Source organism: Rattus norvegicus, chromosome 4 (assembly GCF_036323735.1).
Source record: "Rattus norvegicus strain BN/NHsdMcwi chromosome 4, GRCr8, whole genome shotgun sequence".
NCBI classification, from domain to species: Eukaryota; Metazoa; Chordata; class Mammalia; order Rodentia; family Muridae; genus Rattus; species Rattus norvegicus.
The window spans coordinates 18335860-18363173 of NC_086022.1; the positions used below are offsets into that span (position 1 = coordinate 18335860).

A 27314-nucleotide genomic window follows, 5' to 3' on the forward strand; every position below is an offset into this window, starting at 1 on the left:
CCTATTCTCAGTTCAGTGGTTTGCTGCTGGCATTCGCCTCTGTATTTGCTGTATTCTGGCTGTGTCTCTCAGGAGCGATCTACATCCGGCTCCTATCGGCCTGCCCTTCTTTGCTTCATCCATCTTGTGTAATTGGGTGGCTGTATATGTATGGGCCACCTGTGGGGCAGGCTCTGAATGGGTTTTCCTTCTGTGTATTTTAATCTTTGCCTCTCTATTCCCTGTCAAAGGTATTCTTGTTCCCCTTTTAAAGAAGGAGTGAAACATTCACATTTTGATCATCTGTCTTGAGTTTCATTTGTTCTAGGCATGTAGGGTAATTCAAGCATTTGGGCTAATAGCCACTTATCAATGAGTGCATACCATGTGTGTTTTTCTGTGATTGGATTACCTCACTCAGGATGATATTATCCAGTTCTGACCATTTGCCTACGAATTTCGTAAAGTCATTGGTTTTGATAGCAGAGTAATATTCCATTGTGTAGATGTACCACATTTTCTGTATCCATTCCTCTTTTGAAAGGCATCTGGGTTCTTTCCAGCTTCTGGCTATTATAAATAAGGCTGTGATGAACATAGTGGAGCAAGTGTCTTTTTTATATGTTGGGGCATCTTGTGGGTATATGCCCAAGAGAGGTATAGCTGGATCCTCAGGCAGTTCAATGTCCAATTTTCTGAGGAACCTCCGGACTGATTTCCAGAATGGTTTTACCAATCTGCAATCCCACCAACAATGGAGGAGTGTTCCTCTTTCTCCGCATCCTTGCCAGCATCTGCTGTCACCTGAGTTTTTGATCTTAGCCATTCTCACTGGTGTGAGGTGAAATCTCAGGGTTGTTTTGATTTGCATTTCCCTTATGACTAAAGATGTTGAACATTTCTTTAGGTGTTTCTCAGCCATTCGACATTCCTCAGCTGTGAATTCTTTGTTTAGCTCTGAACCCCATTTTTAATAGGGTTATTTGTCTGCCTGCAGTCTAACTTCTTGAGTTCTTTGTATATTTTGGTAGGATTGGTAAAGATCTTTTCCCAATCTGTTGGTTGCCGTTTTGTCCTAACCACAGTGTCCTTTGTCTTACAGAAGGTTTGCAGTTTTATGAGATCCCATTTGTTGATTCTTGATCTTAGAGCATAAGCCATTGGTGTTTTGGTCAGGAAATTTTTTCCAGTGCCCATGTGTTCCAGATGCTTCCCTAGTTTTTCTTCTATTAGTTTGAGTGTATCTGGTTTGATGTGGAGGTCCTTTATCCACTTGGACTTAAGCTTTGTACAGGGTGATAAGCATGGATCGATCTGCAATCTTCTACATGTTAACCTCCAGTTGAACCAGCACCATTTGCTGAAAATGCTATCTCTTTTCCATTTGTTGGTTTTGGCTCCTTTGTCAAAAATCAAGTGCCCATAGGTGTGTGGGTTCATTTCTGGGTCTTCAGTTCTGTTCCATTGGTCTATCTGTCTGTCTCTGTACTAATACCATACAGTTTTTATCACTATTGCTCTGTAATACTGCTTGAGTTTAGGGATAGTGATTCCCCCTGAAGTCCTTTTATTGTTGAGGATAGTTTTAGCTATGATAAAGCTTTTTGCAACATCTATTTAAATACTGTTCTTGTTTGTGATACCATGAGCATGTTTTTTAAATAATACAGCCACTTCATGAAGAAGTGAGAACCAGGTATGCTGACCCACCTTTGTAATTACAGCACTTGGGAGATGGCGGGGCCATAGCAAGTTTGAGGCCAGCCAGCTGAACTATCTAGTTCAAGCCTGGGCTAAAACATACCAAAAAGTAAGAAAACACTGAACATAGTCCAAATTCATTATGTTTATGGGGACTCATAATCTGTATTTGATAGGAATTCAAAAGTTCCTGTGAAACTTGTAAGCTCATGATTTTTCAACTATAGTTCTAATTCAGTTCCTATTATTGATATCTAACAACAGAATAGTGTGCTGTGAGGTCTATCCTATTTCATGGTATTGTCTACTTTGTTCTAACAAAATGTTTTTCAACAAAACAATCACCTTTTAACACAGTCTTGAAAACTATTACAAGCATTAAAGCCAAGAGATTAGAACTAAGGCATCAATATATAAGATGAATGGAGTTAGATCTGGATCCCTTTAAATTAGAAATGACTATTGGTTGCCTAATGGTGGTTTTATGAACGTACCCAAGAACAGGTAGGTTGGATAGACTACACACTTGGAGAGGTCTTTCTTCTTCTTTTTTTTCATTGGATATTTTTATTTACATTTCAAATGTTATTCCCTTTCCCAGTTTCCTGGAGATAAGCCCCCTATACCATCTCCCTCCCCTTCTTCTATAAGATTATTCCCCCTCCCCAACCATGTTCTTTTCAACCCCCCAACCTCCAACATTCCCCTGCACCGGAGGGTCCAGTCTTGGCAGGACCAAAAGCTTCTCCTCCCATTGGTGCCCAACAAGGCCATCGTCTGCTACATATGCAGCTGGAACCATGAGTCTGTCCATGTGTAGTCTTTGGGTAGTGGTTTAATCCCTGGGAGCTCTGTTTGGTTGGCATTGTTGTTCTTCTGGGGTTGTAAGCCCCTTCCACTCCTTCAATCCTTTCTCTAACTCCTCCAACTGGGACCCTGTTCTCAGTTCAGTGGTTTGCTGGTAGCATTCCCCTCTATATTTGACATGCTCTGCCTGAGCCTTGGAGAGGTCTTTCTAATATGAAAAATATATTCATACTCTCTGATCTTCTTTATTTCAGGATAAAGACTGCCACTTAATCATATAGCCCTTGTATGTCTGAAATCTCAATTTGTGCCTTTCATTCCCACTTACTCTTTTTTCTCTCGTTTATTAAACAACACTCAAGCACCTGCATTTCTCATTCTTTTTTTTTTCCAGAGCTGGGGACCGAACCCAGGGCCTTGCGCTCGCTAGGCAAGCGCTCTACCGCTGAGCTAAATCCCCAACCCTTGCATTTCTCAAACCACATCCTCAGCACTTCAGTATTTTACCCTTGCTACGATTAGTCCTTCCTATGTACACTTACCCTTACTTAGATCAACCACCACCTGGAATGGCTACCAAAATGAGTTTCCAACCCATTTCATTTTAACCAGCACAAAGCCTAGTGTCTATTTTAACCCAGTTCATGTTAGTCTACTTTCTATTCCAGGTTTAATACCCTTTGGTTCAATTGCCAGAGATGTAATAGCTAATGTTTATCATGACATTCTCTTAGTGTAAATTGTGATTTGTTCTGGGTTCAAATAGATTTTGTAGAATAAATTGAGACATTTGTCATGCAAGACTTTGACACCCCCCCATTTCGTTGACTTCTGTTTGTTTCAGAGTTCGTTATTTAGCCAAGGAAAATATAACTCAGGACCCCAAGGACAGCACTGTCTCTTTTGTACAACCCAATGGAGCCATCTTTGAGCCTTCACTGTCTGTTGGAACAGAGAATGACAACTTCACAGTTCTCAATCTGGCTGTGGCAGTAAGTGAATAGCAGATGCTATGTGGACCATTTCGGAGCATGTCACAATTAACCTCAGAAGTATCCTCATCATTTGGCTTGAGTTGTTTTACTACTTCAAAAAACTAAAACTGTTTTGTACTATTTTATTATCTGGAGAGATGACCCTATCAGCATAATCAATTGACTTAATTGATTGATTAACTAGTATAATTTAAAACTAGCTCTTATAAAAAGTAATCTTATAAGGGGTTAGAAAAAATGCCACAAATTATATTTTATATTAGGCAAGGTTTGGCAGATTTGAAAGGTTTGTTTTGATTTTAATTGAACTCAATTTTTATATATAATCCATTTAATTAAGAAATATATATATATATATATATATACTGATTTCTCAGAATCTGATATTTTTTTGTAGGCTGCACCACATATCTACACAAACTCATTTGTTCAAGGTGTGCTCAACAGCCTTATCAAAAAGTCCAAGTCTTCTATGTTCCAAACACGAAGTTTGAAGGAACTCTTGTGGGGTTACAAAGATCCATTCTTGAGTTTGGTTCCATATCCTATAAGTACCACAGTTGGTGTGTTTTATCCTGTAAGTACCAAATATAAATGTTTGTTATATTTTTAAGTATGTAAATAAAATGTTAATGGGAAACATTTATAACTTCACATATTATTAGCTTTACTAGTTAATCTGTGAACATATCATTATTTTTAAAGTCAAAATCTTTCATGTTATCAGTTTTCATAGTGAATAATTACTTAATATGTTTGACTAATTTTACTGTAAAAATTAGTCAAATTTTATTCTTATAGAAAATTAAAAATTCACCTGTAAAATTTGCATGTTGTATTTACTTTTAATTTTTCTAAAAAATCAAGGTTAATGTCTTTGTATACAAGTCAGACATAATAATCATATCTTTCCTCATTTTTAGAGCCTTAATCATATTAAAGTTTTGATGAATAAGTTACTGTGAATTTTCACTTGAGATACTCAGCAAGCTTCTCTTAGTGAGAATTGCCAGTGAACTTCGCAGAATGGCAGTTTAGTGATTCTTTTATATATATATATATAATTTATATGTATATATATAATTTATATGTATATATAATTCTTTTATATTTATAAAATTTATATATATAATTCCTTTACATATATATATGTATATATATATATATATATATATTAAATGTAGGTTTATTGGGAAACTACACTCAGGCAAGTTCACTGACCCCAAGGACTGAGGCTAGGGAAGTCTACATCTTCAGATAAAAGGAGTAGGGTGGGGGCAGGGAGAGAAAGAGAGAAGGGGATGCTCACAGAGAGAGCTGAGAGGAAGAAGAGAGAAGTCCAGCTTGGTGATTCCTGCTCTACTTAGTCTCAGCTTTAAGTTTTAGATTCCCAGCATGATAAGAACGACACGGCTAACCCATGTCTCTGTTTTGATCGTTGTATACTGGACACTGGACAGCAGTGCTGCTTCGGTTCTTCCGTTCCTTGTGGCTAATGTTTCAGGTTACTCGTTGTATATTAGTTAAACGTTGACAGAGAAGCCTGAAGGAATTAAAGTCTATTATTATTTGGACAAAATCATTGCAGCTCCTTCTTTGGCTGAGAGATGTTTTTAATTGTGTTTGTATGATCTTGTTCATGTTAGTAACCACTACTAATGACTTCAGAATTTAGAGTATACTTAGGAATCTGCAGAAGCTTTGTTAAGTTTAACTCAGTGTGTCCTTACCTGAGAGCATGACAGCTGGATAACTCACAGCAATGCTGGAAAGGTACCTATTAGCCTTGTTACTTATTTTCTTATATTTTGGGTGAGCATATAACACTTATTTGTGGTCAACCTTTATATTTTAACATTAAAATACTTTAAATTCGAAATGTAAAACTCATGTTGTGTCATATATCACAAATGATAAAAAAAATGATGCTGAATGACTGACCCCTTTTTGAAAAATGTGAAAGTAAGGTCATACGTGTTATGACAGAGTAAATAAATGTTGATCCATGAGTAATCTTTTATTCATATTTTTCAGTACAATAACACTGTAGATGGAGTTTATAAAGTTTTCAATGGAAAGGATAACATAAGCAAGGTTGCCATAATTGATACCTATAAAGGGAAAAGGTAAGGAACTCTGTGTGTGTGTGTGTGTGTGTGTGTGTGTGTGTGTGTGAGAGAGAGAGAGAGAGAGAGAGAGAGAGAGAGAGAGAGAGCCAGAGCAAGACAGCAAATAAAATAGATACAGAGGGTGAAAGACAGACAGACAGACAGATAGACAGGCAGGCAGACTAGGGTATTCTAATGTGCTATTAGTATTACTTTACTATTACAGTTAAGGCACAAGCATCAGCCTATAAAACAGACATGGCTAAAGGGAAATCTTAGCAACTTTTTTTTGCCAGACATTATACTCCTAATGGCACTGTCTTGTTCATAACCAACCTGATTTACAGTCGGCAGCATGAACATATGAAAACTTTGCCTTTTTCATAGCTTCTCTTAGAGAAATGCAGCATTAATTTTTTTCTCTGCAGTATGTCTAACACTACAGTTCATCCATACAATTAGGTGATAATGAGTTGAAACATCAAAAAGTCTATGAGGTAGGGAAACATTGTGCGTTTTAAAATGACCATATGAAAAAATTATACCTTAGAATAATCTTTTCCAAATGAGTCAAAGCAGGTGAGTGTTTAAAGTGAATTCGTACACCTTTTTAATTTTACTGTCATGCCAACTTTTCCTACTGATAGAAAATGAAATTAGTATTTCAAGGTAAATTAACATAATATACAATGTCACCTTTGAAAAGGTCAAAGAACACAATAGATTCATGAATCTATACTTTCCTGTATCTCCATTCCTGACAATTTATCTGGAAGAATACTAATTTTTGATATCAGTAAAATAGGAAGAAAACTAATAAGTATCAGAAGAAAAAGAATCTTTGAGGTTGTCAGATTGTGCATGCAGTTGATTTAGATGTATGTATCCTCATTAAGTATAACTAGCACCACTTCCTTTAAAAAGATTAATCAACAAGTGTATATGATATACTAGTAGACATTTTTAGGAATAGATGGCACTAGTGAATTTTTTTATTTCTTACTCAAATGATTAAAATATATTCATGGAGATTTAGTGCTAATATTTTTAATCTGGTCCATATATAATTATGCATAATTTAGATAATAAAAGGTAAATAAGTTCTGTCCCATTTTAATACTGGTTTCTGAGTTTCTAACATTACAAAACTGGGAAAAATGTAAAACATGTTAAAAGTACAATGAGGAAAAGTAAACATTAAATATTTACATATTTTGAATTCTACGAATCCACAGCCTTGATACTCAGCTTTCTTCTTCTTCTTGTTGTCCTTCTTCTTCTTCTTCTTCTTCTTCTTCTTCTTCTTCTTCTTCTTCTTCTTCTTCTTCTTCTTCTTCTTCTTCTTCTTCTTTTTCTTCTTCTTCTTCTTCTTCTTCTTCTTCTTCTTCTTCTTCTTCTTCTTCTTCTTCTTCTTCTTCTTTTTCTTCCTCCTCCTCCTCCTCTTCCTTCTTCTCCTTCTTCTCCTTTCCCCTCTCATTCTTCTTTTTTCTCCCACTTCTATGTGATGGGAAGCTCATGTCAGGAATGTCCTTAATACCTTTTTTTCTATCAGGATGAACACTGAACAAATTTCCACATAATTGATTTCTCTCAAGGAAACCAATTCCTGCTTGGAGATCTACATCTCTCATATTTTCTTCCAGAACCATGTCTGTCAGAGTGCTTTCTATGGAGCTTGGCATCTAGCTGCTTATGTTTATGGTCTGTCCTCTTCTGTTGCCCAGTATTTCCTTCATAGTGATAAGATTAGGGGATAAAACAAATATGGATTGAGTGAGGTTGAATAGTTACTAAAGCTTTAGTGTCAAAGCCTGTGTTCTGTACTGTGTTGAAGAAAGAAGTGTTTCAAAGTTGAAAGAGTAATATGAGTATGGTGTTCTTGAAATGAGAGTATTTGTTTATCTTCTTTCTTTTATTCCTAAGGAATTTGTCCTATTGGGAAAGTTATTGCGACATGATTAATGGCACAGGTAAGAATCTTTGTTGTAATAAACATAGTGAGAAAAACTTCACGTTATCCCACAAATCTACCCCTCTTCTAGCCAAAGAAATCCAGATTGAGGGGCTATGATTACCAGTCAGTATAATTCAGAGTCTATTTTTGGGTAGGTTGGGAATAGGATATGTCCTAAACGGGATAGGATTTTTCAGATTAACCATGGAAAATAAGCCTTGTTTCATTACAAGAACAGTTCTTCTTTGTAAAGTAATTCGCTTAGGGATTTGTCAGAATGTAGAGGTATAGTTATTAGTCAATTGTTGCTCAGTAGTAGACTGACAATGAAGACGTGAATAAATACAATTTCACAAAGGATAACCTACCCACCCCACCCCCAGTAAGAAGCAGAGCTTAGGTAGAAGCAACAAGGTTGGAGAGCAGAAGCAACCTATTTTGGACATGTTGGTCAGCATGAGGGAGAAAAGGAAAAAATAAAACAAGGTTAAATATATACTATAAGGAAGAATATATGCAAAAATGTGTTCTACATTAGATTTGGAATGCGAAGAAACAATATCTTTGCTTTAGGATATAGTTAGGTAAGGGTTATTATTGTCCTTAATGAAAAACAAAGTACACACTGTTCTTCCATGTATGAATTATGGTTGTACAACACAATGGTAATCAGATACCATGAAGTAATCTAAATCAAAGAAAAGCCTTTAATTAGTAAGAAGCACATACATAATATTTACAAAGTAGGTGAGGGAATACATAATAGGAAAATGATATAATGCATATGATGAATGTTTAAATAGAAAGGAAGCCTGGGGCTACCTTTCCACAGGCACAATTGAGAAATGCAGGTTTATTTATGTTCTTTCTCACAGAGTAGAAAAGAAAGAGTGGTGACAATAATGTTTTCCAAGGTCACTTATCCAAATAAATTGTCAAATATTTCAATACTTTGTTATATAAGCCTAACACTCCTGTACTACGCTGTCCCTAAACAGTCATGAATGATGAATGCTTCATACTTAAGAACTCTGTTCTTGGTCTCAGGAACTGAAGAGAACAGAGCTTTGGGAATTTATTAGTGATAAGGACTGGAATGTGAGTAATGAAACCAGGGATCTAGAGGCACACTCCAGAGGAAATCGTAACAGAAAGAGAGATGAGTAATAAGGAGATGGTCCCTGTGAGAGGGACTCTCGATATGGGACTAGGAGGGGACAAATGAAAGTGAGACAAAGACGCTAACATGTGTCCATCATAATTTAAAATCGCATCTTCTTGTGGTTTGAAGCACATCCACTAAAAGGAATGATACACATTTAGAATGTTTGTTTTCAGAAAAGCATCTCTTGGGTAATGGGGAGATAATTTGGTTAGGAAATAGTATGATAAAAAGTATAAGAACCCAAGTTTTGGTCTTAGGAACCATGAATGGAAACATTGAACATAGTTAAGTGTAGTAGTAATTCTACAGTTGAGTAGGCTGAGATGGGTGGATACCTAGAGTTCCTTCACTGGCCTGCCCAGCCAGTAAGCTTCAGGTCCCAATAAGAGAAAATTAAAGATGGACATTACCTATAGTGCTATGTAGAAAGTTTCTCACTGGTCTCCACACATACATGACTGTGTAAACAAAAGAAAACTGTAACTCCACTAATAACTATTTTATATTTCTTGACTGTGGAAATTTGCAGATTTAATTATTCTCTATCTTCAGTGATGTTTCAAAAATAATTTAAGTGTTTGCAATATATAACCTTTTAGTTGATTAATCACTGGATGCTCAAGTGTAGACAAATGCCTACTGGTCTGGAAATTTTAAACTATCTAGTCCTCGAAATGAAAGAATCAAACATTGGTAACTAGAGCACTATAACTTTCTTGATTTTTTATTCATATAAGCATGAATGAAGAATAAAATTTAAAAAGTTAAAAAATAAAACTTTATGAGAAAAACACATGAACATGTAGTTGAATGATATACCAGAACATTTTACCCAAACACAACCAGTGGTGGTTCACTTTGGACATATTCATTAGTGGAACAGTGAAGAGTTATCTTCTCTGTGATAACTTCACTTCTTCAGTGTCTGCCATGAAAATTATACTGAAATTTGAATAAGCAATAAAATATCATAAGTATAAAAATATTTTAAGCATTTATGAGAAATTCTAGCAAGGAAAAAATTAAAAATTATTAAGTCTGATTAATATTAAATGCTAGAACAATGCTGATACACTAGGGATACTAAAAGCGTTTATGCCAAGAAAAGTGCCAAGCTGATAATAGGGTTGGAAACATTCACAACTTTAGCAGTGGCTTTACTAGGGTTTTTTATTTCATAGCAGTAAATAGACATTGCATATATCTGTCAGTAATTTATGTAGTTTCCAGCCATGTGTGGTTTTTAGGAACTTGAATTATACCTGCAATTCTGGTTTCATTGTATTGCTGTGATACAACACTCTGATTTAGATCTACATGGGGAATAAAAGATGTATCTTATTTTTCTATTTTGCTACTGAGGAACTCAGAGCAGGCGCTAAAGGCAGGAACTATTTTTCAAAACTTTATGTGTGGATGCTGTTTGCTGGCTTGCTCTCAAGTTCGTGTTTAGGATCTTGCTTAGTTATCTTTCTCATATAGCCCAGGACCATCATCCTAGAAAATAGTAGTACTCACAGTGGGCTGGGCCCTCCTCCATTGAATAATAATCAAGACACTCTCTGTATTAGACAGTTAGACAGTGTTCTATACCTGTGAAGAGACACCAGGACCACAGCAATTCTTATAAAAGAGAGTATTTAATTGGAGCTTACTTACAGTAGCTGGGGTTTAGTTCATTATCATCATGGCATGATAGCACATAAGCAGACATGGATCTATAGAGTAGCTGAGGGTTCTCCATCTGGATGGATACTAGGTCAGAAGTGTAAGACAACGGACCTACCTAGGGGTTTTGAAACCTGACTTCCTTGACACTCTTCCTCCAACAAGGCCACACCTACTAATTCCCTCTAAGCAGTGCCACTCCTTGATGACTGAACATTCAATTATAAGGCTACGGGGGCATTCGTATTCAAGCCACCATATTCCTCTCCTTGCACCCACAGAATGTAAAAGTATATTAAGTCCAACTATAAAAGCCCCAATACTCTATTCTAATCTCAATGCTGTTTAAGTTAAAACTTCAATGTCTCTTCTGAGATTAAAGTCAATCTCTCTCTTAATTCCCCTTTTAAGCTTTTTATTGAATCTTCGTAAATTTCACACCATGTACCTCAGTCCCACTCATCTCCCACGTCCCTCATACACACACTCCGTCCCTTGCAACCTCGACTTTTGGAAGTTGTAGTGGGCAACAGTGTATCCTGCCATGTAGCCTTTGAATTCCACACACTTTCTTTCCTTGCAAAAGTTCGTTGCAAATATACTCATTAGCCCGGTATGAAGCCTCTGACTTCTGATACGCTATCAACACTGGAACCTCACTAGGACTCATTTTGGATATCCTGTTGTTGTCCTATGTCGTGGAGATCCTGTGATTTTTGATCTGTAGGACGAGGACCTTCATGTACTCCAGGAGTTCGTTGATAGGGTAGATGCCAATGTGGGCTAATTCAAAACTCTAGATTTGAGCCTGAGAGGTGTCAAGGCCGGTTAGTCCTCCATCTCTCTTACTCTCACAACACAGGGCTGACTCATCTGCAACTGCCACAAATAGGGCGCGCTCTACCCTGCTGCCTAGGCAAGGTGCAGGGTTTGCTGTGCCAAGCATTACAGTTGGTAACTGACATGGCCAGTTCTGCCACTCTCATGACCAAAGCGTGAGCTCTCCCACCTGGCATAGAGGTGAAAGGATGAGGGCGTAGAGAAGTCTAGTCTGAGCCACATCTCAGCAGATATGAGGCAGAACAGGTTCCTGTGCTCATACCCTCGGGACCAGCTCACCTGCAACTCACACATCCAGGGCCAGCTCTACTATGCTGCCCCGGCAAGATGCTGGGAACATTCTCCCAAGTGCTGCAGCTGGTGAGGACAGGGACAGCTCTTTATAAGTCCCTATAAAAGCAAAATAAAATAGCAGATCACATATTTCCTCCAAACAGGGACACCAATATGTTACTATTGCAAAGGGGAGGGGAGCATAAGGAGGAAACAGTGGACCAAAGCAAGACTGAGAACAGATGAGAAAACTCCAAATTTTGCATTTCCATGTCTGATGTCAAAGCATACTTCAGACTGACTCCTATCAGCTTTGTTGCTAGTAACATACTTCTCTCCGGTTCTGCACCACACTGCAGTTCTCCTTGGACTTTGTCCCAGGTCTGGCATCTCCAACGTCTTGGCATCAGCAAGGCAAACCAAACTTCACTGTCACAGATTTATGCAATGCTTCTATAGGCCTTCATGCAGGGACAGCCCTGGTATATTCTTCACTTCAGCAAATTTGTTTATTTGCAAAAGATTTATAACTTTAACTCTAAAGCTAGAACCAGGAGATGACTGAAGCTGCCATGTTCTGCTGATTGCTGGACAAGAATTTGGCCCTCTATTTCAGTTAGGTTTTCTCAAATTTGGTAGTTGATGTTTTCCTTCACTGTGTGAGTTTTTCTGTACATGCTTTGCACAAGTTGGAAGTAAAGCTGGTTGAGTCTGTAGCTGAGGTCATCGCCCCCTTATTCCATTTAGCATCAGTCTTTTCCTTAAACTCTTAGTCTCCTTGATCACTGGACTTAACTCATTGCAATTTCTGGCGTTCTTTTTCTCCTCAAACTGAATTTGAGCATTTCCTCACTCCTTTTCAGAAGAGCTCTGCATAGTGTTACCACTACAAACCACGTGACAAAATCTCCTTTGCCATTCCATAGACTTTAAGCCAAAACTCTTCAATATATATATACATATTCGAGAATGGCAGTGATCAGTCATAATCTTTGAAAAATATCACAGGAATGTCCTCTATGCCCACTTACTAATATTCTTTTCCTTTAAAATATCTTGAGTCAAGTCCCATAGTTCAAGTCCTCTTTAGCACCAGCTTCCGTGTTTCTACTGGCACGGTTCTGCTTGAAGCATTCACCTGCTTTTCTAGTCCAAAGTTCCAAAGTCCACATTTGACCAAAATGCAGTCAAAGTGACACCCCACTCCCTTGCACCAAGATCTGTCTTAGTGAATATTCTATTGCTATAAAGAGGTAGCATGACCATGGCAAGTCTTATGGAAAAAAATTTTATTAGTTAGGCTTCTTGCAATTTCAGAGGTTTAGTCCATTGTTGTCTTGGAGGGGCGCATGACTGCTGGCTGACAGTGCAGGAGGCAGCAGGAAGAGAAAGACACTGGATCTGGCTTGGGTTTTGGAATCCTGAAAGCCCCCAGTGACCCACTTCTTCCAACAAGCCATACCTAATACCTTCCTCCCTGATGGCTAGCATTTAAATTTAATCTATGTGGTGATTCTTATTCAAATCATCTTACTCCCTTACAGACATGCTCATGGGCCAATAGGATCTACGGAGCTCTTTAATGGAAGTTTTCTTCTCAAGTCACTTTAGGCTGTGTTGTATTGATAAAAATAGCTAGAATATCTGTTGTGATTGAAATGATCTGTAAGAGTTCATATGTTATACATTAGCAATGAAAGATACTTTGATTATATGTTGAAAATGAAAACCTGTATGTCCTTGAGTAAATTCAATATACCTCTTATTTATTTTCTAAAAGTAATTATCCTACTAGGTAACTTTAAAATTTGTATGCAGTTTATGTTTTATTTCTTTTGACTATACTAGAAAGAGATTTACAGATTTTTTCTAGAATTCACATCACATAAAACTCTTGTCACTGGCTTGATTTTTAACAGATGCAGCCTCCTTTCCACCTTTTGTTGAGAAGTCTCGAACACTGAGGTTCTTTTCCTCTGACATTTGCAGGTAAGTTTCAAGAACGTAAATATTAGACTTTTCCCATTCCTGTCTTAAAACAAAAAAACGCGAAGCATAATTATGTCCACTATTTTTAAAAACTAGACAAATATTTCTCTTGATTTCTTAATTATAAATGTGACAAAATGGAATTTATATTTACTGATTCTTCCAAATTAGCTTACAGATTTCGACACTATAGTACAAACCATTTTCTTTGACATTTATGAGTAGTATTTATCATGTCTGCTGAGAAAGTTTCAAGATACAGAAAACAAGTGTAAACAACAGGATCTTATCTTTCTGAAGACATCCAAAGAAAATGACACATTTGTTACAGAGCTATGTTGAAGATCCACACAGTAAAATTTTTGAAATGGTGGGGTTGTGTATATATCCATGAGTACAACTACCTTCAATCTACAGTCTTATCCATGAAGATGAGATGATAGATTTATTGATTAGACATGCCAGAATGATTGCTGAGGACATTGATTTGTCACATAGGAGTAGCTGGAGAATCCTGAATGAGCTCTGACACAAAGAATTGCTCATAGTAGACACAGGGTAAATGATAGATATCTGATCCAAGCCCACCATGCACATAACCCACCAAGTGAGTGGTTCTTTCTCCCACTCCCCACCCCCAAGTAGTTCTTTCTTTAAGCTCTTTTGAAAGCTGAAAATGTCTAAATTGAGCACAAATGTATAACTTGATTAAGACACATAAATATTGTTAGATGGAAGAATTTAAGCATACAAACCTTCTCTGACATTTATCCCCCATGACAGTTCACATGTAGACTTGACCTTGAAAGATGTTTAAGAACTAAAGGATGTATATTGTAAACTTATGCTTTTAACCATGTTATGCCTTAAAATGTAAAAGCAGCATCAACGGTTTTCCCTTCAAATTAAAAAAGAGTTTAAAATTTTATGAGGAATGTGTGAACTTTTTATAACTTAGAGCAAGAATGTAAATTGATTCAAGCAAAAGGATCAGAATTCAGGAAGAGGATCTACTTCTCTAATATGAAGCTCTTTTCTTGAAACCCCATGTAGGTCCATCTATGCTGTGTTTGAATCTGAAGTGAACCTTAAAGGAATCCCCGTATACAGATTTGTTCTTCCAGCCAACGCCTTTGCCTCCCCACTCCAGAACCCAGACAACCACTGTTTCTGCACTGAAAAAGTAATCTCAAATAACTGTACGTCGTATGGTGTGCTGGACATTGGCAAGTGCAAAGAAGGTGTGTAGATGTGCTCGTTATCAAAGTCCGTGTGAACTTGTATTTCTTACGCTTGGGGATTTTATTCTTTAATGTGTAACATGTAAAATTAGATAGGTCTAGATAACATTGTATTGTACAAAATATGCCATATTCAGAAGGATAAATATCACAAATATTTTCTTACCTGCAGAATATAAAGTGAAATCTATCTCTCCTCTCTCTCTCTCTCTCTCTCTTTTTCTCTCTCCCTCTCTCTTCTCTCTCTCCCCTCCCCCCCCTCTCTCTCTCGCTCTCTCCTCTCTGTCTCTCTCTCTCTTTCTCTCTGTGGTCTTGAAACTACAATAGGGACCATAGTAGGAAAGGACGAGATCTTAAGCTAGAAAGAGTTAGTATTGAAATTCATGTGCAAAGAAAGCTTAGAGAAAGGCTGCTAGTTGAATGAAAGAGTAGAGGAAAGAGAAGGAAATGGATGAATGAGAATAACGTATCTTCACACCTAATATAATATTAACCCATAACTCTTTTTATGGGACATTTAAAAAGAAAGAAAGCAATGCTCATGGGATGTAATCTTTAGTGGTAGCACATTCTGTTTTGTTTTATGTGTTTTTCCCATGCTTTCTTTCTGCTCTTTTTCCTGAAGCTACTGTTGTGTTCTAGTACTGTAAAATGGGCTTATTAGGAAAACCATACTGGCATTATGCTATGTTGTTTTAATGGTTACAGAGAAGGAAAAATTCCCAGTATTCAATGTTTTCTAATCATCTGCCATTATCATAGTGCCCCTGCCTCTAGAAAGCAGAGAATAAACTAAGCTGTTTGTGTGCCCCTACAGTAAGAAGGGAAAAGCACAGACCTCAGAGTCATCCTTGTCATGTTTGTATTCATCGTGGAATAATCATGATAAAGAAGAACAAACTACTGAGATGCTCAGTGTACGAGTAGCACCACTCGATGATTGAACATGTTCCAATTGGGTTCAACAGTGAACATTAGAATTTTGGAAATTAGTGTGTGAAGAAACAGACAAGTGACTGTTTAATAAAATGTCACAGTTGTTTATGTTATTTTGCAGAATACTGACTGCATGTAATGCTCTTACTATCACCATTCCAGAAATGAGTGTATTTTAATCTACCAAAGGTTATCCTCTAACAAATGTTTTAAGTCATATGTGAGCTGTGCAGTAATGTACTTCCAATTGTCTTCAGGAAAGCCTGTGTACATTTCTCTTCCACATTTCCTACATGCAAGTCCTGATGTCTCAGAACCTATCGAAGGCTTGAATCCTAACGAAGATGAGCATAGGACATACTTGGATGTGGAACCCGTAAGTCATTATCTTACTGACTTAATTAATATTCTTCTAAGTTAAAATAATTGTCTTTGGATCATACCCTTAAGACCAGTGAAACTGTCAAGGAGAATAAAACTCATTTCTTCCTATTCTGATGTATGAATGGCATGAAATTTATTTTTGGTTTCAGCAAATGGAGCTTTATAAGGCTTTTCCTGGAACCAAGGAATTCTAATAATAAAAGTTAGTGTAATTGTCTATTATTATTATTATTATTAATGTAACTGGATTTGCTTTTGTAAGGAATCATTGCTATTGGAGATTAAAGCACATTGTGATTATATGTAAGTTTCAGACAAAATATATAACAAGAATAACATATAACAGTTGCTCTAGTACTACTATTAGCATTTAAATTACCTTGATAATTATCTTTTTGAACCTTTGAAAGGAGACTATGGATGTACTGAATAGTCTAATGCTTGCTAAGCAACCATGCTCTGGAACTGACCCTCAGCATCTGCGAGCTATGGACTTACAGTTCTCCTTAAATAACAGATGTCTGTAATACTGTTCTTTACTGATATGTGGGCTCTGAAGAAATAAATATTTGGACATATAGTTCAGCAACTACATGAACTGCGTTGGCCTTTTTGTATTGTTTTACTAATGTTCTTTCTTTCTGAACAAAATTGTGTTTATTTCACAATCTAAAGGAAACTATAGTTAGCTAAGACAAATTCTCTCACCATATTTATGTACATATACATGCATACATTATGTATATAGATACAATTGTGAGTATAAATGCAGGTAGAACATGACCACTTACGTACATTATTCATTTAAATACTCTAATTTTTCAGCATTAAGAATTCTTTCATTTTTAAATACAAAATTACTCTCTTTGAATAATAGAAAAGGCAAAATATGACTATTCTAAAGGAATGTTTTAGAAGTTTATAGTTATTTAAATTTCTTCTTTTCAGATAACTGGATTCACTCTACAGTTTGCAAAACGACTGCAGGTCAACATACTGGTCAAGCCAGCTAGAAAAATAGAGTGAGTTTCCCTAACAATGTTTTTTATTAACGCATTAGTAGCACTTTCTTATAAGATTGTGAGTAAATGAAGAAAAATGGAAAGAATGTTTTATGGTTTTTCATCTTTATGCTACTATGGAATTGTTAAATATCTGAGACATATTTTACTTGAAGGAGATTCAGATCTGATGGTTATTGTTATAGTATATTTTAACACTTGGACACTGTTGAGGGCACTTCTTTTGTACCATATATCCAATTACTATTACTGTAACTTCTACGTCATGTACGTTTGTAGACTAAAATATGTACCTGTGATCCCATAAAATGTAATTAGAAATCTACATTAGATATGTGAATTGAGACTATGAGAGACATCTCCATTAAAATTGATTCATTGACTAGAACAAAATCAGAGAATTTAAGTGATATACACGAATAATTGATTTCCGATAGCTTATTTAATATAAGTGTGTTTTAGTTATGTATAAGCATACTCACAATTATTTTCGATATATATTATAGAGCACTGAAGAATCTGAAGAGACCTTACATTGTACCTATACTGTGGCTAAATGAGGTTAGTGCTTCATTATTCATTAAAATAATTTTTACATAAAATGATTTTGTTACTTAAAATGATGCTGCAGCAGTTGGTGGGAGAGTGTGGGTGTGTGGGCAAGCGCTCTCATACAGGCAAAGGGGAGGGGGAAGAATAGTATAGGAGGAGGGGTTGGTGGATGGGTAACCAGGAAGGGGGAGTATCATTTAAGATGCAAAGTGGAATAATCATTAAAAATAAAAATAAAAGATAAATAAAAGGAGGTATAGTACAGATAATATATATGTACTCTAATATAATGTAATTACACTGCCTGTACATATGCTTGTACACTTTGATATATCTATTAGAAAGAAAGCTAAATTACATAGAACTGTTTGTAAAATTTTATGGTTTCTTTTTCAGACAGACATATATTTTTACATGTTTACTTGTATGCAAGAAACATACACATATGTAATAGCGCAGAATTCATGACTCATTGAGTGTAACCGTGACAATAAAAACCAATTATTCCTAATCAGGGCAGGTTAGACTAGACTCATAATCCTATCGCCTGGTAAACTGTCTTGCTGTAAGCTACTAAATTCATTAGTCACAGAATTAGAAAATGCAATGCATAAACCTTCAAAGGAAGTACAGCCTTTGACCTTTGCCCTTTCTCCCTGACACTGGGAAACAATTGGAAAGTTGTGAAATAGTTCAAAGAATCTGAAAGATCAAATGGATGCACATGCACTGCCGAGCTCTAGGCAGCCTGATCAAAGTGGGAAGGGAGTGACTTCGCACATCAGTATGTGCAGTAGGTCAACTTAGGACAGGAAGTGAATTTTGCTGCCTTACTGACACAGGTAGATGACACCTATGCGAATGTTGAAAGGAGAGAATGGCATAAAGTTATTTTGTTTTATTAATTTAGCAAAATAACATTAATGGTTATCTTGGTTGCAGACTGGGACCATCGGCGATGAGAAAGCAGAAATGTTCAGAAACCAAGTGACCGGGAAAATAAAGCTCCTGGGCCTGGTTGAGATGGTCTTACTTGGTGTTGGAGTAGTGATGTTTGTTGCTTTTATGATTTCATACTGTGCTTGCAGATCTAAGAATGGAAAATAAGTAAGTGCACATCAAAGTATGTATCATCTCATCAAAGTATGTTTTCATCTCATCAAGAAGGGATTATACATGAAAGCACAAATATTATACATTTCTGCACGTGTTTAGCCAGCTATAACGCCTTAATATATCCCTATTTTTGATGTTATTGTTGTAAAGTAAATTAAGAAGCAAATGATGATTGAAATCATTACCACAGGGAAATGAGTACAAGTATAATTTTTGTCCCAACTTAGACTTGCTAATTTCTTTTATTTTAAAAATTATTAAAATTAAACCTTATAAAAATTATAATTATAAAAATTTTAGTAGATAGAAATTTATAAGAGCAAGATGTAGATGTAGCAATGTATAGATTTCGATTAACAGAGGCAAAAGAAATTAATACCATAAACCCTGGGTGGATGCTTGTAGATGCTAGCCTTTCTTATTCCCAAGTAGAGCTTAATAGCACGACATGCTGATGATGAATTAAAAGTCATTGTCTGAGAATTAGAATAAAAAATTACAAGATAATAGTATAATTAATTGACTGAGTCACTCAGTTTAGAGAGAAAGTATGGAATTGTGGATAATACGTAAGAGTCTTGGCTAAATTGTACAGGGTGTTTTACATAGTAATGCCCACTGTGGCTAGATATCAATATCCATGTTTCTCTATATGAACAGAAAGGGAAGCTTAGCATTCTTCCCCTAGCCTAAGTGGAAATAAACTTTGAAATATAAATCTCCAATCCTGTTAGAAAAATTGATGAGGAGAAAATGCTTGGTTTGAAATTGTATTCTACTTAAGCCAAAAATTAACCATAATCTGTGTCTTGCAGAAATTTTGATTTTAATCCCAATAACTGATATTAAACACATACTGATAATGCTAAATATTTTACATGAATTATCACATCACCGCTATATAACTCTCCAGTAACCTGGAGTAAATAGTATGGATTCCCTGGAGACATTCTATAAAATTAGAACAAATGTCACATTGTCCATGTTGAAGTCTAAGATAACCATGTCAATGTTTTCTAAAGTAATGTGGAAGTTAGCTAACAGTATTTATTCTATGGGAGTTGAGCATCTTTATGGTGTGGAAGAAGCAACTCAATGTTTTGTTCTGGATCATTTGTTTCACTCTAAAATTCTTTTGAGTGCCATGTGTTTAAAATGTTAACAAGACATATGAACAATGTAATGCATAAAATAAGAGTCAGAGACATGGCAGTTGGTTATGAGCACCATTGCTCTTCCAAATGACCCTTTCCCAGCAGGTAGCTGCTAACTCCAGTACCACGTGTTGGCCTCCATGGTCATTGACACATACATGACGATGGACAGAGAGACATGGAGGCAAAATACCCATGCATATAGAATGAGAACTTCTCAATCTGTTGTATGAAAGACATTTATTTTCAATAATATATGAGAAAAATGTCCCCTCCAAAGTTAAAATACTTTAATATTTCTCATTAGCCCATCAGTGTTATAATGGAACACATGTGTACACATATCAATATCATAGATTAAACAGAATATCCATTGGAAAGGTATCAAATCCCTGCTCAAATACAAAGGCGTGCCTATATAAGTTATTGTTTTATTTAGTTAGATGAATAACTTCATCATTGTTTAATGATCCTTGAATATAAGGTTTCTTAGGTTTATATAGTACTAATTGATAACAGAATTAAAAGCTCTTAGTGCTACATCACTGTGTCTATTTAATTCATGCATTCCACTGTTTTAAAGACAGAAATATCACCTCTTAAAGACCATGCTTTCAAAAAACAGATTCTTCCTTGGCAATAAATTAACTCTACTAGACTTACAATTATGAGACTCAGGTTTGCTGAAACAATCTTTTTGTAATGTGTTAAAATTTATGTCTCTGAGAAAACGTGTGCACTATCTTAAGGGGGGTTGGATGTACAAAATGGAATTAGGTAGCACGCTAGGGAGAAAGTGACTTCTGATGGGGAGACTAAAGTAAGCTCAGTTGAAAGCTGTCCATGTATATCCCTTCATGGAAAGCAGTCTTGATTGTATGAGGGTCCTCAGTAGCCAATTTAATTGACTACCCTCCCTGCTTTCAATATGCTTAGCTCTTGGGAGTAAGGATGTAGCTTTCTATGTGTCCTTCTTGAGGAGGAACATGTATCTCCCTTATAATGAAACTGAAAGATGACTTCTCTCTTTAGCATGAGATACTGTGGTGCATAACTGAAACTATCATATCTCGATACAATATGATATGTAAGGTGTGATATATGTGATATAAGGCTATTATGCCTGTTTATTATCTCACTGCTCTCTGATTGGTAATGTCTCTTCTGTTTACAGGTAGTGGATGAGCCTACATTATGCACTAGCTACATTTTTGGTAAAACCAATCTCCAAAACGAAGACTTAAGACATGCTTGTTTTTATAAAACACACCTATCTGTAGTTGAAGAAACGGTGGTGTGCGCGCTCTCTCTCTTATTGCAGATATATATTTATTTATATATTGCAATAAGCCACAGCATATTTCGAAAAGATTAATATGTCACTAAGCCTATATTTTTAATAAAATCTTGTATTTTGTTAAGTCCATCATCTGCAACTGAGTGGACTTCAATTTCTGCAGAACTAATTATCTTTTTTGGTTCTGATTTACTGATTTTTTTTTCCTGTTGGCAAATTTCAAGAATGTATATATTCTAAGAAACGCTTTGTTCCTCATCGAAGTAAACTGTTATCATGTCTGGGGTGACCCTTTCATTTATAGCAAATGTTCCTTGTGACTGTCAGCACATGATATGTCATAAGTATTACATCATTTTAAAGATTTAAGGATGAAAAATGAACAATTCACATATGAACCATTGCTAATATATTGTTTAAGCCTCTCCCTCTCTGGTGTCCTTGGCAACAACAAGGCCAGGTATCACAGATATTTTTTTCTTTTTACTTTCTTACACAGAGCTTATATGTTCTGTTCCTCGCCATGAAATGAACTATTTTTAGCACATTTTAGCTCTTTATTTTAAGTATGTTGTCAAGTTCCAGGCTGCCTAGCTCTTTTGAAAACTGAGTAGGTTTTTCTCTTTCTGCTCAGCCACAACTAATGTAACTTCAGAGAGCTGTTATAGTGTTAAAAGATGTAATTTATAATAAATGGATTATGATATAGAATCTTACAAAAGCTAGAATTGGCTTTAAATATGTATTTGTGGTAATATATTCTGCTTTTATAATCACCCAGAAATAACTGGTTTCTAACATTAAAGATGTTCTTAAATTCAAACGTTTTGTCCAGTTACTGTTGTATCAAAATATGTTTTATTATTATTATTATTATTATTATTATTATTATTATTATTATTATTTGTGGAAGTATTTTATCTGAAGTCATACATCATTCTGAATCATTTAACCTGACTTCTCTGTCTTAATCCAATTGGAAATGGAGGTTTGGCTTTAATTTTATAGCAAGAACATAAGAGTGAAGGCTAACATCTTTCCAGGACACAGTGATAATTGCTTTGCTTCCTTTAGCAGAGTAACCTATTTCAAAGAATATTAGTCCTAGTAGATTCTAGTATAGAAGACAAAATGAAAGCAAGCATTTGTGTTGTATACATAGAAAAAGAAAGGAAAAGGAACTCTCTTGTCTAGATATAAAACTTATCAAAAACAGCATGACAGTTTGGGGCAGAACTGCTGGGTCAATAGTTAGAAGTGCTTGAGGTTTCTACAGCAGACCTGAGTTTGGTTCTCAGCTCCTATATGTCTGCTCACAGCCTCATATAACTCCTGTTTAGTTGCTACAATGCCTGCCTCTCCTCTGCAGCCTTCTGCGTGCATGTGACACTTGTATGTTTATACACTCAGGCACGCATATGCACATGGAATTTAAGAGGGACAGAGGAGTGTGTGAGAAGGTTGTAGGAGAGAAAGGAGAGTGGGAAACGGTGTCATGGTAAACCTCAAATTTAAAAGAAACTTTTTCTTTCTCTCCCTTTCTTTTTTCTTTTTCTTTTTCCCTGCTTTTTGTTTCTGTTTTTGCTTTTTTTTCTGTTTTTGCTTTTGTTTCTGTTTCTGTTTCTGTTTTTGGTTTTGGTTTTTTGTTTTGGCTTTTGAGAAAGAGTTTCTCAGGGTTGCCCTGGTGGTCCTGGAACTTGCTTTCTAGGTCTGTGGATCAGGCTGGTCTAGATTTGCCTGTCTCTGCCTCCTCATTGCTGGGATGAGAGGTTTGCATTGAGTGGTGGGATTAAAGGCATGCAGCACTCCCAAAGAAACAAATTCAATAAATAAATGGTAAAATTTAAAGATCTTTAAAAGTAATCACATAGCATCTATGTGTAAGTTTTCAGATTTATTTTTAAATCCTGTTAAAAACCTCAGGTTGACCTAATACCTCTTAGGAAGAATCTTCCAGATATCTGAAGGTACTCAAAGCATAGAGACTGGTGTCTTTTCTTTTAATTAGGATGGGGAAATCGTTGCTCTAAGATATTGAGAGAAGTTGCTAAACCAGAGGTCAGAAACAAAGGGTGCAATCACATCACATGTATACAGTACAGGATTAATGAAAGATGCATTGAAAAGAAGCAGCAGAACAGTTCATATTACTCCCATTGCCTTCTTGGCAAATTCACTGAGAACATCATGGGCAGAAAGAATTTGTACCTAGAAGGGAAAATCAGACTTTGCTGTAGACTTTAACATCAGATGTGCAACAGTATTGGGAGACACCTGTCTTCCATGTCTCATAGAGAAAGCTGATACGTTCTGCATGACTAGTGAGTCAAGCACCCCAAGTTCCATGAAGGTGGACTCTATGTACAGCATGCAGCAGTCTAGGAAATTATGGTGGCATTAGACTTCAGGAGAAATGCAAAGATATGGAGATTTCTATGACTATGAGCTTCAGACATGGCCCAGTGTGCACTTGCCAGTGGTGACATGATTTCTTTGTGTAGCATTATGGACTTCTAGCATCTTATAACACTGAAACAGGCAGACAAAGTGGCCCAAATACAGATCTCGGGGGTTTGGTTTAAGAAGTAGCATTTCTTGAAAGACATAACTTGTTGACTTTTCCAAGAATAGATCTTCAAGAGCCAAACTGGATTAATGAGGTTTTATTTCACTATAAGGCTGGACACATTGCTTTATGTATAAAGCCTGAGTGAGGCGGCTGTGTCACTCAGAGGCAGTGTTCATGCCAAGTGCTTCTTTGAATGTCAGGGCAGGAAGATCATACTTCTTCATTCAACAGCAACAGAAAGCATCAAAGGCGTATTATTTTCCATGTGGTAAAGTTTGAATTAAGCTATTGTTAGGTAAGATACTTCTTAGAATATATCTCCCTTGGCTTTACAAGGAAGTCTAATTGAGTTTCCATCCATGCTTTGTGAACAGTGAGTGGTTCTTGCTTGTGGGTCTTGTATATGTATTTAACTCTTTCAGAAACTATATTCTGCTATTGGGGCTTTAAACATAAGAAACAAATATAAAATATTATTTATGCACTTTTGTTTTTATTTTTAGCACAGGCTGGTCAGTCTCACAAAGAATACTTCATACAAAATCATGAGGTCTAACGTTTAATAAAAAAAAATGGACATCTTTCTGTTTTAAAGCATTTATCATGTGATTCAGTTATATTACTGTTTGAATAGCATAACATTGTGATACTATTTTTGAATCACAAAGCATATTATTTTGCTCAACCCAAGGGTCAAACCATTATTCTTTTTGCTAATGTTTTATTTTTTTATTAACTTTTATTTAAGCCCTCCCCCCCGCCCCTACCCATCACACTTCAGGAACTCTGTTAGAGCCTTGCTTTGCTACAAAACACCTCAATATTAATATTTGTTTTTCCTCAATAAAAGTAAATGCTTTGACTTTCTGCCATGTACATTAAGACACTGAATAAACTCCTTTTCATGTTATATTCTTTACCTACTGGCTCTATGCTTGGTTTAGCCGTTACTTAATGCTATGCCCTGCTATTTCAACAGATTGTACATTGACTCCTGGTTGTTTTACTTGGTATTTTTTCTTTTCTCCTCATGGTCTCCCTTGTACCATGTGAACAAATTTCCTCATTTGTTGAAATGAACTTTTCCTTGGCGTATATTTTCATAGTTTACACAATCACTTTCCCTTCCCTCCCCTTACAAAGTTAAGTCATGTTAGTAAATTTTTCACGTAAGAATTGGGTCTGTCAATACTTTTCTCTGCTTCAGGAGGTTTGCATATTAACCTAGCCATGCCCACATGAGAATTCTCCCCAAATACAGAGGCAGTCTCTGTTCACTCTTTCTCATTCATGCACACGTTCTACTGTAGTTTTCATTAAGCATGTAAGTAAGGTTATTTTGTGTTCTTAATGCTTCTGTTACAAATTCCTTTGATTTGTTTAGGTCATGTGATGTTAGTCTACAAATTACCTTAATATTATACATTGTCTTCTTTGAGGGGATCCTTGTAATTTTCTTTTGAAAGCAATATTAGGAACATCATTTATGTTTTCAATATTTTATTGGAATTATACTATTGCATATTTATATTCTGTATCTTAATGAGACAAACGCAATATAGCATGCATTCAGTACTTCTAATAAACAGGCTAGACATTGAAAAGTCCAGATATATGATCATATTCTATATAAGTATCATGTAATACACACGTTAAATTATGTCTGCATGGACAATCTTTATTATTCTCTGAACATTAAGTAATAAATGATTTCCTTAGTTTTACTTGGCTAATTAATATTTTGATTTAATTTATAGGACATTAGAATGCCATTTTTATCTTATCTGATTATTAATTATTACCTGTTCATTGTTTATCATGTACACACATAATTTTCTTCTTAATCATTTCTAAACATTAATTTGAAAAGAATACAAAAGTGAGACAGAGAGAGACAGAGAGGTATTGACTGAGTAGAGGAGGTGGGTACGGATCTGAAAGGATTTGAGTGAGAGGGGTAAATATGACTAAAATACATTGTATTAAATTCTCAGAAAATAAAAATATTTTTAAATGAATGAAGAGTATATTTAAGATTTCATATGTTATTTAATGTGCTGTTATTGTGTTTGTTTGGGGTGTGGGCATATGTGTACTGTCGCTCATGTGTGGAGATCATAGGGTAGCCTTTGGCTGTCTTTTTCCAACTTCCATCATGACTCCCAAGGCTTAATCTCAGGGACTTTGGTTTGAATGGCAAATATTTTCTACCATGTGTTATCTAGCTGGGCCATTCATTATTGCTTCCCCAAGAAAAAGGACTTGATGTTTGTTTTTACAAACATAGCCAAAATCTTGGTGTTTTCTGAAATCTAATGAGAGGGCATGGTGGTAAACAGAAAGAATCCAAACAAAGTAGTCAAATGTCGAGAGGATAGTAAATGCCCAGTCATGTGTCAATACTGTCAGCTTATGACTACTTTAATATTAAGAATTTTTGTTATGTATGCAATATGCATTTATAGTCAAAGTTATGCAAAGACATTGCTCTTATTTGCTGAAGTGTCAGAAAAAACAAGTCAAATATCTTAAGCAGTCATCAATAATTGGGAAAAACCAATAACCTCGAGTTTCAGGTAAACCTACATTTTTTTTATTAACTTGAGTATTTCTTATATACATTTCGAGTGTTATTCCCTTTCCCGGTTTCCGGGCAAACATCCCCCTAATTCCTCCCCCTCCCCTTCGTTATGGGTATTTCCCTCCCCATCCTCCCCCCATTGCCGCTCTCCCCCCAATAATCTAGTTCACTGGGGGTTCAGTCTTAGCAGGACCCAGGGCTTCCCCTTCCACTGGTGCTCTTACTAGGATATTCATTGCTACCTATGAGGTCAGAGTCCAGGGTCAGTCCATGTATAGTCTTTAGGTAGTGGCTTAGTCCCTGGAAGCTCTGGTTGCTTGGCATTGTTGTACATATGGGGTCTCGAGCCCCTTCAAGCTCTTCCAGTTCTTTCTCTGATTCCTTCAACAGGGGTCCTATTCTCAGTTCAGTGGTTTGCTGCTGGCATTCGCCTCTGTATTTGCTGAATTCTGGCTGTGTCTCTCAGGAGCGATCTACATGCGGCTCCTGTCGGCCTGCACTTCTTTGCTTCATCCATCTTGTCTAATTGGATGGCTGTATGTGTATGGGCCACCTGTGGGGCAGGCTCTGAATGGGTGTTCCTTTTGTGTCTGTTTTAATCTTTGCCTCTCTATTCCCTGCCAAGGGTATTCTTGTTCCCCTTTTAAAGAAGGAGTGAAGCATTCACATTTTGATCATCTGTCTTGAGTTTCATTTGTTCTAGGCATCTAGGGTAATTCAAGCATTTGGGCTAATAGCCACTTATCAATGAGTGCATACCATGTATGACTTTCTGTGATTGGGTTACCTCACTCAGGATGATATTTTCCAGTTCCAACCATTTGCCTACGAATTTCATAAAGTCATTGTTTTTGATAGCTGAGTAATGTTCCATTGTGTAGATGTACCACATTTTCTGTATCCATTCCTCTGTTGAAGGGCGTCTGGGTTCTTTCCAGCTTCTGGCTATTATAAATAAGGCTGCAATGAACGTAGTGGAGCAT

At 36.2% G+C, this 27314-nt stretch overlaps 1 protein-coding gene across 1 annotated transcript in view; it reads left to right on the forward strand.

The window, feature by feature from the left end:
* Positions 1–22004, forward strand: part of Cd36l1 (CD36 molecule like 1) — a 41058-nt gene extending 19054 nt beyond the window's left edge. Inside the window, exons 5-15 of the mRNA NM_001109218.2 lie at positions 3332–3479; positions 3880–4059; positions 5517–5608; positions 7514–7560; positions 13410–13479; positions 14533–14720; positions 15914–16032; positions 16989–17062; positions 17569–17623; positions 18557–18721; positions 21059–22004. Of these exons, the coding sequence (NP_001102688.2) occupies positions 3332–3479; positions 3880–4059; positions 5517–5608; positions 7514–7560; positions 13410–13479; positions 14533–14720; positions 15914–16032; positions 16989–17062; positions 17569–17623; positions 18557–18721 (1138 nt within the window). The 3' untranslated portion in view covers positions 21059–22004. The remainder of the gene's footprint in view (positions 1–3331; positions 3480–3879; positions 4060–5516; positions 5609–7513; positions 7561–13409; positions 13480–14532; positions 14721–15913; positions 16033–16988; positions 17063–17568; positions 17624–18556; positions 18722–21058) is intronic.
* Positions 22005–27314: the final 5310 nt, after the last annotated feature.